The sequence below is a fragment of the Tiliqua scincoides genome, chromosome 15 (genome assembly GCF_035046505.1).
Source record: "Tiliqua scincoides isolate rTilSci1 chromosome 15, rTilSci1.hap2, whole genome shotgun sequence".
Lineage (NCBI taxonomy): Eukaryota > Metazoa > Chordata > Lepidosauria > Squamata > Scincidae > Tiliqua > Tiliqua scincoides.
Genome location: NC_089835.1, coordinates 498891 through 515930, shown reverse-complemented (window position 1 = coordinate 515930; position 17040 = coordinate 498891). Strand labels below are relative to the sequence as shown.

At 50.7% G+C, this 17040-nt stretch overlaps 1 protein-coding gene across 1 annotated transcript; it reads right to left on the bottom strand.

Moving 5' to 3' along the window:
* Positions 1-6607: 6607 nt before the first annotated feature.
* Positions 6608-8041, bottom strand: LOC136635223 (putative transcription factor Ovo-like 1; the record flags this gene model as incomplete). Its single annotated transcript, XM_066610375.1, has 2 exons — positions 6608-7437; positions 7936-8041. Coding segments are annotated over 2 exons (405 nt in total), but the record flags the coding sequence as incomplete, so codon positions are not given.
* Between the last annotated feature and the right edge of the window lie 8999 nt (positions 8042-17040).

Sequence of the window (17040 nt, the reverse complement as noted above, 5' to 3'; positions counted from 1 at the left end):
ATGGGTTATGTCAGAATGCCAGATGCAAGGAAGGGCACCAGGATGAGGTCTCTTGTTATCTGGTGTGCTCCCTGGGGCATTTGGTGGGCCGCTGTGAGATACAGGAAGCTGGACTAGGTGGGCCTATGGCCTGATCCAGCGGGGCTGTTCTTATGTTCTTAACTACAATTCCCAGGAGACCTTGCAGGTCTCTTGTTATCTGGTGTGCTCCCTGGGGCATTTGGTGGGCCGCTGTGAGATACAGGAAGCTGGACTAGATGGGCCTATGGCCTGATCCAGCGGGGCTGTTCTTATGTTCTTAACTACAATTCCCAGGAGGCCTTGCAGGTCTCTTGTTATCTGGTGTGCTCCCTGGGGCATTTGGTGGGCCGCTGTGAGATAACAGGAAGCTGGACTAGGTGGGCCTCTGGCCTGCTCCAGTGGGCTGTTCTTATGTTCTTAACTACAATTCCCAGGAAGCCTTGCAGGTCTCTTGTTATCTGGTGTGCTCCCTGGGGCATTTGGTGGGCCGCTGTGAGATACAGGAAGCTGGACTAGATGGGCCTATGGCCTGATCCAGCGGGGCTGTTCTTATGTTCTTAACTACAATTCCCAGAAGGCCTTGCAGGTCTCTTGTTATCTGGTGTGCTCCCTGGGGCATTTGGTGGGCCGCTGTGAGATACAGGAAGCTGGACTAGATGGGCCTATGGCCTGATCCAGTTGGGCTGTTCTTATGTTCTTAACTACAATTCCCAGGAAGCCTTGCAGGTCTCTTGTTATCTGGTGTGCTCCCTGGGGGATTTGATGGGCCGCTGTGAGATACAGGAAGCTGGACTAGATGGGCCTATGGCCTGATCCAACGGGGCTGTTCTTATGTTCTTAACTACAATTCCCAGAAGGCCTTGCAGGTCTCTTGTTATCTGGCGTGCTCCCCGGGGCATTTGGTGGGCTGCTGTGAGATACAGGAAGCTGGACTAGATGGGCCTATGGCCTGATCCAGTGGGGCTGTTCTTATGGGATACAACTGTAATTGCATTAACGTACTGAGGCTTTTGTGGCTGGATGAGTTAAAAGCTTAATTTAACATGTCACTTGAGTCTTTAAGCCACGGATTAAAACACACTGTAGGATCTAATTCCAACGTTTCACTTTCAACTGGGGAAAGCATCTTTAGAGGTTACAAAGAATTTGCATCCTCTGATCCAGTGTTTCTCAAAATGTGGGTTGGGACCCACTAGGTGGGTTGCATGCCAATTTAAGGTGGGTCCCCATTCATTTCAGTATTTCAGACTTGATGCTACCAGGGCATGTGACTGCATTTGGGGAAATGTGACACATCTGTACTTTTAACAGGTTATTATATATATGCTTTTAACAGTGATAGTCAATGGGAACTACTCCTGGGTAAGTGTGGGTAGGATTGCAGCCTAGGACTGTTAAAAATTGTCCTGCTTGATGATGTCACTTCTGGTCGTGACATCACTTCTGGCGGGTCCTGACAGATTCTCATTCTCAAAAGTGGGTCCTAATGCTAAACGTTTGAGAACCACTGGTCTGATCTATTAGTGGGCTTGAATTTTTTTTAAAGGCACACTGACACTTTGCCTGTTCATCACTACCAAAGGTTCCTGTATAGGTTTCTCTTCAAAGTTTTGTTTATTCTAGTATATTTGAGAGCTGGAAGCCAGGCATGACTTAGACGGAGAGTCTCCTCTTATTTGTTCATACTGTTTTTATGTTTTTGAATTGCAACAGCCTCTCCATAGCATACTGTACTGTAGCACTGGAGTTTGACCACTTCTCACAGCTTGCTCTGCCACTGCTGATTTTTCACTGCTCTAAGCCATGGCCACCTGAACCCTGGCCGGGGGACCAGATCCGGGATTCGGGTGGATCCGTCCACCTGGTCACCGGACCTTTCCATTCCATGCAGGTGCCATGAAAAGTCGTCCTCACTTGGGAACAGAGACGCTCTGGGCAGTCATGTCTGCCTGGCTGCCAGTGGCATCACTATGGTGTGCATCGCTCAGTAGCGGAGGCCAGCATGCCACCCCATGATGGACCTCCTCCCATGCAGTGGGTGGGGCAATGACCTGGGTGGTGGGTGTGATGATGTACCATCTCCACACCCCCGCTGGTTTTTTGGTTATAACTTTTGATAGAACACAGTTTGTTTTGTTGCATTCTGCATGATTGATATACAACACGATGGCATTATTCCTACAAACTGTGATTTTGGTCATTAGTAGTGTCATCCCGCCCCCAGCCCGGGCACCACCCTACTAACACCTTATTGGTTCCATGCAGTGTCATAACAACATCTCATTGGCTCTCCAAACGATCAGTCTCCGGTCCAATTTGAATTAAGGAAATGTACTTTTTTTGTTACATAAGACAACAAAAACTTATGTTTTCTGGTTTTTTTACCATAATTTCTGATTGAATGGAGATATTTCACTCTTTTTTGCCCATTGCATTCCGCTGTAACGTATGCATCAAATGGTATAGAACATGATGGTCTTATTATTATTTTTATTATTATTAACAGTATTTATATACCGCTTTTCAACTAAAAGTTCACAAAGCGGTTTACAGAGAAAAATCAAATAACTAAATGGCTTATTCCTACAATCCACAGTTTTAGTGATTTTGGTCACTAGTGGTGTCACCCCCCCCCCCAGCAATGCCACTGTGCACAGCCTTCTGGGTCACCAGGCAGCAGACACAACTGCCCAGAGCATCCCTGTCTCCTGTGCAAGGAGGACCTCATGGCACCCACACAGAACAGAAAGATGCGGTCCAAACGGGACCATTGTGCAATGGTGATGACTTTGGCCACCGCAGCTCTAAGCAGCAGTGGTGTTGGTGCTCTAGTAATCCTGCTCTAGTAATTTTATTCTCTGATTTTTCTCCTCTGCTGGGCCTGTGGTCTTCTGCTGTAATAGGGGGAAATGCCACTTGTCCTCTCCTGCCACTGGAGTGGAGACTGTCTGCATCCACTGCTGCTCCTCTTGTTCCCTGGATTGGAAAAGGAAGAGTGGGATGGTGGAAGAGGAAGTGTAGAGAGTGATGGGCGACAGGAGCATGAACTGAAAGTCTGGGGAAGGGGTGAGTGGGGAGAGCATTGGCACCTGTTGTAAAAATAAGTACCTTTCCCTCCCCAATTAAATTGCTCTCGCCTGTTATGGTAGCATATGACAAAGAGGAAGTACAATTCCTGAATCCCAAAACAATGTCCGAGAGGTTTTTTCCTCAGTGACCCCAACCAAAACTTCCTTCCTGGCTTGCCACCTGCTCCGGCACTGATCCCCTCACTGCAAAACATGGTCACCAGTTCAGAAGTGGTTCCACAACCAGGCCTTTGGCTTTCAGTGGTAAGTGTCATGCTTTGTTTTCCTGGGCCTCTCTTGCTTTGAAAATACTTTAAATTGTTCAAAAACAGTTTGAAAATGAACACGCTCTTTTCCCCCCTTGAGAAATAGTCTTGACAGCTGCCAAACACTTGGAATCAGAGGCCGCTTCCTGGTGCGGAGGATGTACGGAATTACTAAGAGCGCCTCCTTCGGAGAACATTAAAAAAAATGGTTTTTTAAAAGCTGCCATTGAGAATTTATCTGCAGTTCCTGAGCACCCTCTTGCGGTGACAGAGCTTATTTGCTTTGAAGGCTTCTTCCAGGCAACTTTTCCCAGTGCTGGGAGCATGAAGATAGTTCCCAACCCAACAGGACTTTTCTGATGTTCTTAAACCCCCCCCCCCCCCAAAACAAAACGGGGCATTCTAGCCACCTTGAGCAAAGATGCTGGACTTTGGACAGGACCAAAAATGACATCTACTCCAGTGTCAAGCCATCCATTTCTAAAGACACCTCTGCCCTGAAGCTTGTCACCAAAACAGATCACCCATCAAGCTGATAAGGTTTTCTGGATACTGAGTGAAACCCCAGAGGGCAGAAGGAGGGGGAAACACAACATCATTTGCCTCCAGGGCAGTCCAAGGGTCCATTTCTGCCTTGCCCATAGGTGTACACCTTTGGTCCCTGTTGTGTATATGTGGTGGCAATCCTCCTGTTTGGGCAGGAGGTCTGGTCTAGAGGGTTGAGCCTCCATTTGTCTGAAGATAACATCTGAAGGTCGCCAGTTCGAGGCCACCTGCACCGTGCGACCTTGATGCAGCTGACAAGCTGAGCTGAGTTATTCCATCTGCTCTGAGCATGGGAGGATGGAGGCCAGAATGTGCGACTAGGTCAAGAAAGAAACATCTGAATGTTGTGGTTTCTTGAAAGATGGAACCTTTCAAATTGTAAAAATCCCTACGGGGATTTAAAAATTGCCTGCCTATGTAAACCGCCTTGAATAAAGTCCGAGGAGAAATCTGATGACCAATAAAGGCGGTATAGGAATACCTGTATTATTATTATTATTATTATTAATATTAATATTATTATGTCGTGAGAATGGATGATGGCCAGATCCCAAAGGATCTCCTCTATGGAGAACTCGTGCAAGGAAAGCGCCCTGCAGGTAGACCACAGCTGCGATACAAGGACATCTGCAAGAGGGATCTGAAGGCCTTAGGAGTGGACCTCAACAGTTGGGAAACCCTGGCCTCTGAGCGGCCTCTGCACTGCACAAGCCTTCAGCCTCAGGAAGGATGAGTTTCACTAGGTGCAAGACAGGATTGCACCCCAGGCTGCAGCTGAGGCTGTTAATGGCTGTTCCCCCACTTTCAGAATTTGAAATCTTATGGTTTGTTCTGTCCCAACCCTAGTTGAAGCACATGAACAAAGATTACAGAAACAAAAGCAAATGTTTTTAGGAATAAAGCGAGCATTTAAAGGGGGTGCAGCAAGTACAATGTCACAGAAACTAGGCTGTTAGTGTTCCCTAGTAGTTGGAAGCCATTCAACACTCAGTTCTGTTTTCTGGCTTTGTGTTTCATTGTGTCCTCTTCTGCTCCACTCCCCTTTCAAATCTTGGGAGGAGTGGTGCAGATGGACAAAGAGAAACATATGCAAAGGACATTCACACCACCAGGCTGCTGCCTGAGGCATCCAACTTGGTTGACCACAAAGGTGGACCAGCCCTGATTTCCCCTGCAAACCAAGCTGTAGGGGGACTTATGCCAACTCTCTCTTCAGGGGCCGGATCAAGCTCCAAAGACCCTGAGCTAGCCCTCCTCTCTAGACCCAAGATAGCCATGCGGGCATTCTCTCTGGGGCTGTACTCTGGGTGGCACCATGCCTGGAATGGTGTTACTGAAATTTAAAGAACAAAAAAAGCACTCAGACACACCCAGTATTCATTTCATTTATTATAATGAACAGAAGAAAAACAGTTGGCTATTAATATAATAATAATATAATATAATAAAACCCAAAGTTCATAGGCCTGGCTCCTCCCCAGAAGTCTGAGAAAGGCAACCTTTATGTAAACAAGATTTGCACCCTTGTCCATCCACTTCTTTTCACATAAACAAGATATGCCAAGGTTGGTTTCTGTGTGTAACTGTGCCTGCACAGCAACAACACACCAACCCACACCTACACCTCACACCCGGGTGTGCTTGCACCCTCCAAGGACACTAAGTCCACACTGGGTCTTGATGTACAAGAGGCTAACAGTTCCAGGTAGAGAGTGCAAATGTTCCATCCCTGACAGTAGTGGAGACAGTTTCACTAAGACAAGCCCTGTCTTAGCCCTGGAGTCCCCACCCAGGTTTTCCAACTTCTGACAGTCAAAAGTGTAGTTTTTTCTCAATTAAATTGGAGGCGGGGCCAAAAGCAGTCATGGAAATATGGAGGAGGAAAGAGTGGAAACCTAGAGTGGCTCTAACTCTCTAGCCCACCACTCTTCTATCTTTCATGCTTCCTGAATTTAAACAGGAAGAGGGGATTGGAGCAGAAGAGGATGACTGAGTGAAGACACTCTAGCCCAGGTGTGCTCAAACTTTCAACTTTAGGGATCCTGGACCTTTAACAAGTATGTAGAAGAGAGAATTTCAGCAGGTGCAGCTTGTCATCTGTGGGATGACAAGTTGCACCTGCTGCAATTCTCTCTTCTATACACTTGTTAAAGGTCCAGCATCCCTCAAGTAGAAAGTTTGAGCACCCCTGCTAGCCTATCACTCTCTTTTACAATTTGTCTTCTGCTTCATTCCCCTCTTTCTTGTTGAATCCAGGGAGAAGCAGTGGAGATAAGTGACAGCACATCCCTTCTCCTCCAGTCCACCACCCGAAGAAGCCACCTCAACTGGCTTCTTGGGCAGGCCAGTTATGGGTGGAGACCGCTAGGAATGACTGGTACAAAGGAATGCAGCAGACTACAACATACAAAGAGAATACAAAGAGTACAATACAAAGAATACAAAGAGACAACAGGCAGCCTGTTGAAAGACTAAGAAAGACATTCTTAGCATCACTTATAAAAAAAGAGCACTCTTGAGGCTCAGAACCACCCAGACAAGGAACTTGCCCCCCTGCCAGCTCCCCATTGCTGGATCCTTGTGGCTACTTGAAGGAAAGGCACTTTTGACAAGCACCGTGTGCTTTTTTTAAAAATCATCATTCATCAACATACATAAAAGCATCCGGCAGCACTTTCCCCAAGGGAAAGTGATCTTGGGGGTGGACCAGGAAAATGCACCATTCATTTTCATTCAGAAATTTAAGTTCTGGGACAGAACTCACCCCCAGGAATGCACCTGGCTCCTTCTGAGGTCACCCCCTCCCCGCACAAAATATCTTTGTTTCTGTACCATCATCCACTTCAGTATTGGCCGTGCCCCACTGGCAGCTTTCTTGTCCTTTCTCTTCAAACCTAAGCAGAGGGTAGGCAGGTCCTGAAGCCTGAAGTCCAAGGAGGTGGGGACTGAGCAAGGCTTCCTTCCTGCTCACCAGACCTGAAAACCAGGGCAGCAGCCCCTCTGGTGTGGTTCCTCCATCCTTAAAGCCCCAGAGGTGGATTAGCAGCTCAACCCAGATCAGTCTTTTGCCTTCATCTCTCTGTGCAGAGCCTCCAGAAAACATTGTGTGTCTCCTTTTCTGCTGGGGGGGAGGGGATACACCAGCATCCCAGCTGGAGAAACCCTGAGATAGGAGAACTGACTTTGTGGGAGCCAGCAGGCTGCAGGCAGAGCTGCCCACCCAAGGCTCCCCCCATTTTAGAGACAAGGGGTGTCTTGCAGCAAAGTAGGGCTGGCAGTGCCGTGGAGCACGGCGGAAGCCTTCCGCGAGGCCTTCCGCAGCAGTGGGCTGTCCGGGTGGCGCTCCTGGAGGTGGCGCAAGTGGCCCTCCTGGCTATCAGCCGTGGAACCGCAGTCCTCGCAGACGTAGAGCTTGGCCCGGCGCTCCTTGTAGGCATAGCTTTGCTGCACGCCATGGATCTTCTTCAGGTGCGACTCCAGCGAGCAGCGCTGGGTGAAGGCCTTGTCGCAGAGGTCACACTTGTAGGGACGCACGCCTGGAGGGGGGAGTAAGAGGGAGACGGGGGCTCAGAGGTTGTCTGTACCAACAGGCCAAACACAATGCGAGTCAGATACATCTCTGAATGACCACCGTCTCATCTGATCCTGCAGCTCCTGCCCCCCGTCCACTGAGGTCAGGGGCTTGGAGTTTTCCCCTTTCCTGACTGCACGTGCACTTACAACTCCTCTTTCCCCTTCTCCAGCAAATCAGGGATTTCCATTACCTAAAATACAACTGGAGTGGGGGAGGAAGGAGTTTGCACGGAGGATTAGGTGGGTGGACTTCACTTGTGTCCGCAATCTGGTTGGTTGGTAACCTTCAGTCTCAAAAGGCTCTGGTATAAGCCTACAGCTTATTGGTATATACCTACAGTTGGGTGGGTAGTGGTATATATTTGAATGGGTATACCCACCCATTCAAGCTGGGTGAAGCATCGTGACTTGCCTTTGTGTTATTCAGAGGTGGCAAGAAGGTGGATTTGAGTCATTCGTACCTCTAGGAAGGACTTCCTTGAGCCTTCCACAAGTCTTCAGGTTCTGGGTCAAAATGGGTTTGGGCTTCCATATCCGGGATGGAGTAGAAGGTCTGAAAGTGGCAGAGAATCAAAGGAAGGAACAAGGAAGAGGCAGAATTGAGCTCCTCTATTCTGGTTAGAAATTGAATTGAAAGAGAAATTTCAGGCACTGGAGTCAAGGCACTCTGGTGCCAGGACCTACTTCCTGTTGATCACTCCCTGCCGTCACAGATGATGATGCAAACTCCTTCATCCTGAGAGTCCCCACAGAGCTGGTTCCATCAATCACTCCAGTCGGGAGCGTGGGCAATTAAGACAAGCCCTGGATGCAGGCCAGTTGGACATGGCCCATATGAACTTGCACTTGTGGCCCCGCGGCATGCCTTGGGGAGAGGGAGGTGATCCTGAAACAACAAATGAGGGAGGGTGGCGACTGCTTGACTGCGGAGGAGAGTGATGGAGAAAGATCTGAAGTCAGGAAGGGACCACTGAAGGAAAAGAAACACCCGCATTGAACATTGAGCGGTTGCTTAGCACAAGAACCTACCGGGATCTGCCTAGGCAGGAGGTGCGGTCCGGAGGTTGCACTGCCTGAAGCTATGAACATCAGAACAGCCCCACTGGATCAGGCCCTAGGCCCATCTAGTCCAGCTTCCTGTATCTCACAGCGGCCCACCAAACGCCCCAGGGAGCACACCAGGTAACAAGAGACCTCATCCTGGTGCCCTCCCTCCTTCTGAGGAAAACCCCTTATCCATCCAGTGTTCTCCTTACTGACTGCGGCAACTCTCCAAAATATGCAATCTCCCCCCACTCCCATTCAGCAGCACCAAAATTGTGAGCTATGGTGAAGGGGAGGGGTCAGTGGCATAGCTAGAGGGGGGTGCAAAGCACTATGTTTTGCAGGGAGCCTCGCCATAGCATACAAGGGCCCCCCGGTGGGGGAGCAAACTCCAGGTGGGGGGAGCAAAACAGAGGCGTATGCCTGGAATGGCTCCAAAGGGGAGGCTCCCTGAAAAACTTTGCCCCCCCTCTAGCTACTGGTAGGGGGTAGACCAGGAAGCCTAATCTGTATGGAAACAGATGGTTTCCTTACCCAGGGGATAAGCCTCTGCGCTGTGGGATCAGGTCCAAGGAGGGGGATAGGATTGGCATGGACATTTCCATCTCTGCCATTGGACCCCCAGCAAGGACAAAACCCACCCACCCAAAAGAGGCTTCTTGAGAATGCACCAGAATTTAACCCCTGGAGATCCGTGCCCCGGAGACCCCTATGGAGGGAGGTTGAAAGTGCTCAGACCCATTTCCTGTAAAACCGACCAAGCGTCCTGAGCTGACCCATTTCGTTCCACGGAGGTGTTTGTGGACTACGCAAGTGGGTCCAGGAGCCACACCACATTGTCAATTTTCCTGCAGCAAATTAAGGCACTGACCCTTCTGGAAGAGCTAAAAAAAGGTTCGTATTTTGGGGGGTTTCTGGGGAGCGGCTTCCCAATCTCTGAGGGTTCCTGTCCTTTGGTATGCAATTTTTTTTTCCATCAACACAGGAAGAATGGGCTGGGCAAGCCAGGTTGAAAAGTGGCATCTAAAATTCGTAATAATCATTATTACTATTAATATATTAATATTAATATAATGACAGGGGACTGGCAGGGTATAATATACCCATCCTGTTACAGAGGGCTGGGAGTGGAGACATTTCTAAATCAATAAGCCGGGCCCTGTGGGGTGGGATGCAGCCAAAGTTGCTGCGAAGGGCGTGACTCAGAAGACTTTCACAGTATAAAAGGACTCACAGCCCCAGACTCTTCCATCTGCTCCGCTCCGCTTCTCCTGACACCTCTTCCGGAAGCTTGGTAAGTGGAACGATGCCTCTTCTGAAGCCATTTCTCCCAACGTTGCATCAACGCAACGTCGGTCAAATGGGTACACCGGTGGGCTGGGCGGAAGATAGTCTTTAAGGATGACTGATGGCTTTTCTCCCCCCCCCCCTTAAGGAGACACAAGGGACAAGGACACCAGGGTTTGACACTAAATTGAGTCCAACATGTGCTCACATATCCAAGCGCATGTCAGCAAGATGTCGGACCTTTGGCTCTGGGTCTTGCAGGGCTTCAGATCTGGGGCACACATTCATGAGTCTGCTCCCATATATTTGAGGGAGGAATTGTCAGTATTGGAAGGTCCTATTGTTGGAGGCTTGTGGGATCTCTCTCTCTCTCTCCCTCTCCCTCTCCCTCTCTCACACACACACAATCCTATGCATGTTACTCAGAAGTAATTCCTGCTTTGTTCAATGGGGCTAACTCCCAGGAAAGTGCATATAGGATTGCAGCCTCCGTCAACCAAGCCTCCTTTTGGCTAATAGTCCTGCTTGGGAACCTGTAGAGGATCTTAAGAACTTCTAAGGGTCATAAGAACCTAAGAACAGCCCCACTGGATCAGGCCATAGGCCCATCTAGTCCAGCTTCCTGTATCTCACAGTGGCCCACCACGGTCCAAGCTGACTTGTGCAGAAAGACCCCTGAGAAACTTCCACTGGTCTGGCTTAGGCTAGTTCGGCTACCCCCAAAGTTCCTTGTAGGGCAGGAACACAAGAGCTGTCCTCAAAGGTCTGCTGTTGTCAAAGCCAAAACGTGGTCACTACCATGATGTGCATCCCATGCAACGTCCCTGTTTTAACTCCTCCTTCTCTGCTTCCTCCGCCCCCAAATCCTACCCCTGCAGACTCCATCCATCGCTCCAAGATGTCCTGTTGCCCCCCCTGTGGACCTTCCTGCGTCACCCCCTCCTGCATCCAACCGATTAGCTCTTCCTCTTCCTACCCCATTGGAGGACTCGGCTCCCTGAGTTCCTGCTGCTCGCCCTGTGGAGGCCTCTCCATGGGCAGTGGAGGCCTCTCCATGGGTGGTGGAGGTGGATCCGTGTCGGCCAGCAGCCTGGGCATCCTCGCCGGGGCCAACGTGGGCTGCGTGAACCAGACCCCACCGTCGGAAGTCGTGATCCAGCACCCTTCCTGCGTGGTCACCCTTCCGGGAGTCATCCTCTCCGCCTCCTCTGAGCCAGTCAATGTGGGGGGATACTCAGCCAGTGGTGGTAGCGGATCATACGGTGGTTACCGCTCCAGTGGCTCAAGACTCTTTGGCTGGTCACGCGGCACCTTCAACTAGGTGGAAGGCCCCCCCTCCAGGATCCACCGGCCACCCATGTGCATGACCCGGGTTTACGGATGACAACCTCGCAGGCCTGGCTGCTGGAAGGGCTGAGCACCCCTCGTCCGACCCCTCCGTTGATAGGGTGCTCAGCAACTCCAACAGCCATGCCGTGATCTTGCTACAAACTTTTGCTCTTTCCCACTGTGCTTTGCTTCCTCTCTGCTCAGATCCCCTCCCTTGTGAAGAGGCAGAGATCACCCTGTGGTCAAAGCCAAGGGGATGCCCTCAAGTCCTACACAAATCCTGTTTGTGACCCCTTGAGGAGGCTTCCCTTTTGAGTTGGCACCAAGTGTCGCTGCTTCCCTCCTGTGCGTCCCTAGCTTGGAAGTCGCAAGCAATGTCTGCCGAGTTCTTCCTTTGACATTAAATCTTTACTGCAGCAAAGCAACTGCCTCTTGTGTTTTGTGTCCCCCTCCCCTCAATTTCCTGTTCATAAATGGTAGAAGCTCACCAGCTAAACAGAAAGTACCAAACAACGGTGTGGTCAGAGAAGGGTATCCACCCAACCCCTGCCTGATGTGACAGGCTAATAGACAGTGCTGGGGGAGAGGTAGCGGCATGTCGGCACCAACGACGTGGGCAAGTGTAGCTGGGAGGTCCTGGAGGCCAAATTTAGGCTTTTAGGCAGGAAGCTGAAAGCCAGGACCTCAAAGGTAGCGTTCTCTGAAGTGCTGCCTGTTCCACGCGCAGGGCCAGCTAGGCAGGCGGAGATCAGGGGTCTCAATGCGTGGATGAGACGGTGGTGTAGGGAGGAGGGGTTTAGATTCGTTAGGCACTGGGGAACTTTTTGGGACAAGCGGGGCCTGTACAAGAGGGACGGGCTCCACTTGAACCAGAATGGAACCAGACTGCTGGTGCATAACATTAAAAAGGTGGCAGAGCAGCTTTTAAACTGATCCCTGGGGGAAGGCCGACAGGAGCTGAGGGGCATCCGGTTCGGGACTCCTCATCCCTATGGGATGAGGATGGGGAGGTTAGGGAACAACAAGACAAAGGCAGAGTAGGAGAAGAAATTGGGAAAGGTAGTGTGATGGGATGTGATAGACAGTTTGGCACAATGAGAGGATGCGGGGACAAAGGAGCGAATAAGCAGCCCATCCTGGGGCATTCCGTGTATAAATGCTTTTATGCGAATGCCCGAAGTCTACGAGCAAAGGTGGGAGAACCGGAATGTCTGGTGACAAGGGAAAATATTGACATAGTGGGCATAACGGAAACCTGGTGGAATGCGGAGAATCAGTGGAATACCGCAATCCCGGGGTATAAACTCTACAGGAGGGACAGGCAGGGGCGTGTTGGAGGTGGGGTGGCCCTTTATGTTAAGGAAGCGATAGAATCCAGCAAAGTAGAGATTGAAAGTGGGTCCGACTCCACCGTAGAATCTCTATGGGTTAAATTACCAGGCTTGTGCAGCGATGTAATACTGGGGGCGTGCTATCGTCCTCCAGACCAGAAATCTGATGGGGACCTTGAAATGAGGAAACAGATCAGGGAGGAGACAAGGAGGGACAGGGTTGTAATCATGGCGGACTTCAATTATCCTCATATTGACTGGGTCAATTTGTGTTCTGGTCACGATAAGGAGACCGGATTTCTTGACGTGCTAAATGACTGTGGCTTAGAGCAGCTAGTCACGGAGCCCACCAGAGGACAGGTGACTCTGGATTTAATATTGTGCGGTACGCAGGACCTGGTTAGAGATGTCAATGTTACTGAGCCATTGGGGAACAGTGATCAGGCTGCGATCCGTTTTGACGTGCACGTTGGGGGAAGAGTACCAGGCAAATCTCTAACAAAAACCCTTGACTTCCGACGGGCGGACTTCCCCCCAATGAGGAGGCTGGTTAGAAGGAGGTTGAAAGGGAGGGTAAAAAGAGTCCAATCTCTACAGAGAGCATGGAGGTTGCTCAAATCAACAATAATAGAGGGCCAGCTGATGGCACACACCACACAGCTGATGGCACCACCACCATCTTCATCACGGTGCCCCTCAACAACAAGACTGCGAGCCCCTCGGGGCAGGGACCTTCCCAGCTCCCCCTGCGGAGGCCCAGGCGCCAGGACTGTCCCACCCCCCTGGGGCCCGGCCCAGCCCCCCCTTCACTCACCCGCCCGGGGACCCGGAAGCGCCTGCGCCCACCTCAGCCTCTGCCACCAACACAGTCCAATCCCCCGCCGGAAGTGCCGCAGCTCCGCGGAGACGTCACTTCCGGTCGGCGCAGACCATTCCTCCCCCGGGCGCCGCCCTCCGCCCGCGCTCCCCCGCTCGGGGAGCCACCCACTCTGCACCGCTCGCGCCCGGGGGGGACCTTTGCAGCGCTCCCCGGGCTCTGGGGGGAGTTTTCCCGCCTTCTTTTTCCCCCGCGCCCCCCCGCTCTCGCACTTGGTACGCTCCAAACAGCCGGCCCTGGGTTTGCCCGTCGGGGGTCCGTGGCCGCCGCTGATTGGTCCGCCGCCGCGCCTCTCGTCCAATCAGAAAAATCGCCCGGCAGCCGTTGCTAGGCGCGGGGAGACAGACGAGGGCGGAGCCGCCGCGGGTTCGAGTCCCGCCTCCGCCACGTGGGCGCCCAGGCGGGGATTTCAGCCTCTGCCTCAATTTCCCCGCTGTGAAGGCTGCAGAGGCACTAGAGCTCAGAGCGCTGACACCCAGTCCTGCGCAGCTCTACTTGGAAGTAAGCCCCATTGAGGTCAGTGGGACTTACTGCCAGGTAAGCATGCATAGGATGGCAGCCTCAGAGCCCAAGCCTATGCATGTCTACTCAGAAGTAAGTCCCATTATAGCCCATGGCGCTTACTCTCTGGTAAGTGTGGAGAGCTCAATCCTATCCACACTTTTCTGGGAGTAAGCCCCACTGACTCTAATGGGGCTTACTTCTGAGTAGACATGCATAGGATTGGGCTGTCAGTCAAAGGCATAAAAACCCAAAAAGGAAATAAGAGCCCAATCCTATGCACACTTTCCTGGGAGTAGCTCCCATTGAATACAATGGGACTTAAGTCTAAGTAGACCTGCATGGGCTTGGGCTCTGAATTGCAAGCAAATACAAAAGGTTTACTATTGCTAGCCTCTGCACCTACTTGAAAGTAAGACTCTTGATTTCAATGAGAATTACTTCCAGCTAAATGAGTTGCAACCTTAATAGAACATGCAGCTTCTCTTTCAGACGATTCAGGCTGGATGTGGAGGGATGCCTGAGACAAGTGTCTCACAACCCAATCCTATTCACACTTTCCTGGGAGTAAGCCCCCTTGACTCTAATAGGACTTACTTCTGAGTAGACATGGGCTTACTCAGTACTCATGGGCTTACTTACTTCTGAGCACAGACATGGATTGGGCTGTCTGCCTCCTTCCGAGCCCAGCACTCAGGGCCTTTCAAAAAGCAGCAGCACCTGAGAGTTCCTGCTGAGGATACCTGTGTGGCTGCTGTAGGTTCACTTCTGAGTGAACATGTTTAGGATTGTGCTGTTAGTCTCTAAGGTCTTGCAAGAATCTTTGTTGTTTTTTCCACAATAGACTAATGGCTCTTCCTCTGGTAACACCTCCCCCAAAAGCAAATTCTGTGGGTGTATTTAAATAACAGCTGCCCTATTTTAAGTACAGTCAACAATAGTCACATCTCACAGTTGGGAGATTCAGACCTTCCATTTAACTTCCTTAAATTTTACTGAAAGGGAAGTGACTGTGGCAAGCTGACTCAGAAGTTGATGCAACTCCGTAAATGGCGTGGAGCAGTGTTTCCCAAACAGTGGTACTTGAGGCAGTGTCTGTTTTCTCACAGGACCCCTGCACACCTACCATTGAAACTAGGAACATGATGCAACAAACAGTGGTAGGAGGCTCGGCTTGGTGGGCAGAGCTCTCAAGCAGGGGTCTCCAAACTTTTTGGCCAGAGGGCCGCATCAAATATCTGGTGTGGTGTGGAGGGCTGGAAAAAGAATTTAAATATAAAATTTAAATAAATTAGAGATGGAACTTAGATGAGTGAATAATTGAATGACTGGGCTCATTCATTCAACCCTTAGAACAGGCTCCCTTAGAACATTCAAGGGATGTTCAGCCCTTAGAACACGCTCCAATCAGAGCACAGTTCTGGTCATGTTCAATTGAGTGGGCCAGAGGCTTTCAGGGGACAAGAGGTTGGCTGCAGGCTGCATCTGGCCCCCGGGCTGGGGTTTGGAGACCCCTACTCTAAAGCATGCTTTTCCATGCTTAAAAAAGCCCTCCCATCCACCCTGAGCTTCTTCCTGGTGTTTGTCAAGTAACTGGTGATTATGTCATCATCAGTTACTGCCGGTGGTGGTACTTTGAATAGGTGGACCATGGCTGCAATCCTATCCATTTTTACCTGGGAGTAAGACCCTGTGACTTACTTCTGAGTAAATGTGGTTAAATTGGGCTCCATGTGAGGTGGTATGGCAAACCTGGAGAAACAATGGCTTGGAGTGCAAGAAGAGTCCTAAAGCACAAAGTTCAATGAGACTTACTCTCAGGAAAGCGTTATTGCCTTATGCAATCCTATGTAATTTCCTGGAAGTCGGGTCTGTGGAACTCTGTGGGCCATGCCACCATGCCAAAGGTTACTACTTGGAGGGATGCATAAAGCACGCACACCAGACACAGTGATGTTGCCTGGTAAAGCAGGCATTCTGCAGACACAGACCTCTCCTATCCTTGGCCAAAATGGTGCTAATCCTATTCCTGCACCCACTTCCAAGTAAGCACCCCAGGCTCTCACTGTAGGTGGTCAAGGAAGCACAAGCACCTGCCCCCACTGGTCTTTGGGAGTGGCCTGGATTTTAAACATATTTTATGTACTTACAAGCTGGAACCTCCTAATTTTAGGGGCAGGCAGGTGGAAGAAAAGGAATTTCTTTACTCCCAAATAAACACACTGAGGCTTGCCCACACTTACCTGGGAGTAAGCCCCATTGACCATAATGGAACTTACTTAAGAGTAGGCAGATGTAGGATTGGGCCCCAAAGCAGGCTCTCCCCTCCCTCTGGTGAGGTTTCACAGCACAAAGCCTATGCAAGCCTACCTAGGAGTAAGCCGCATTGCATTTAATGGGGCTTGCATTGCATTCAATGGGACTCCCAGGTGACATACGCACAGCCTGTCTTTGACTGACAGGCGAGAGGGTAGGGACAGGTGAGTGGGCGGGGCCGGGTTGCCTTCCCCCTCCCGGGCGGTGATTGGCTTAACAACCGGCTGGGCGAGCCTATAAAAAAGCAGCGCTGGGAAAGTGGGTGGAGTCAGCCTGTCGCCCGAAATAGCCGCGAGCGCCGCTTCTGCTGGGCTGGGGTGAGGGGGGGGAGCGGGGAGGGCAAAAAGGGCGGGAAAGCGCGGTGGGCGGGGCCTGCCCTTGGGGTGTTTGCTCGGGCGGGCAGTCCCCTCAGCTCCCCCTGAGGGCTGGTCGCAGGAGCCCTCAGCTCCACAGGGCAGTGCAGGCGCTGCGGGGCGCACCTCCCCCAGCACCTTTTACATGTAATCAGTCACTGGAGCCATAATTAGCTGGACTGTAATTAACTGATAATTACATAGTTACCAGTTTTATATTTTTAATATTAAATAGAATATAAAATTATACTTAAATCATAGACACCATGTGATATAAGTAATTTAAATAGAATTCTGCAAGCTTTTAAAATTATAATTAGCAGTCATAATTAATGGTACTGATATTCTAATTATACGTTACAGGAATTACATGTTAACAGGAACGTGAGGTGAGGCAGAGCCTCCCCACCAGAGTCCTTCAAAAAGTGCCCCTGCTGTGCGAGGCATCCACAACCCACACGCAGAGCTTCACCTCACACAGCAGCGGCGCTTTTCAAAGGACTCTGGTGGGGAGGCTCTGCCTCACCT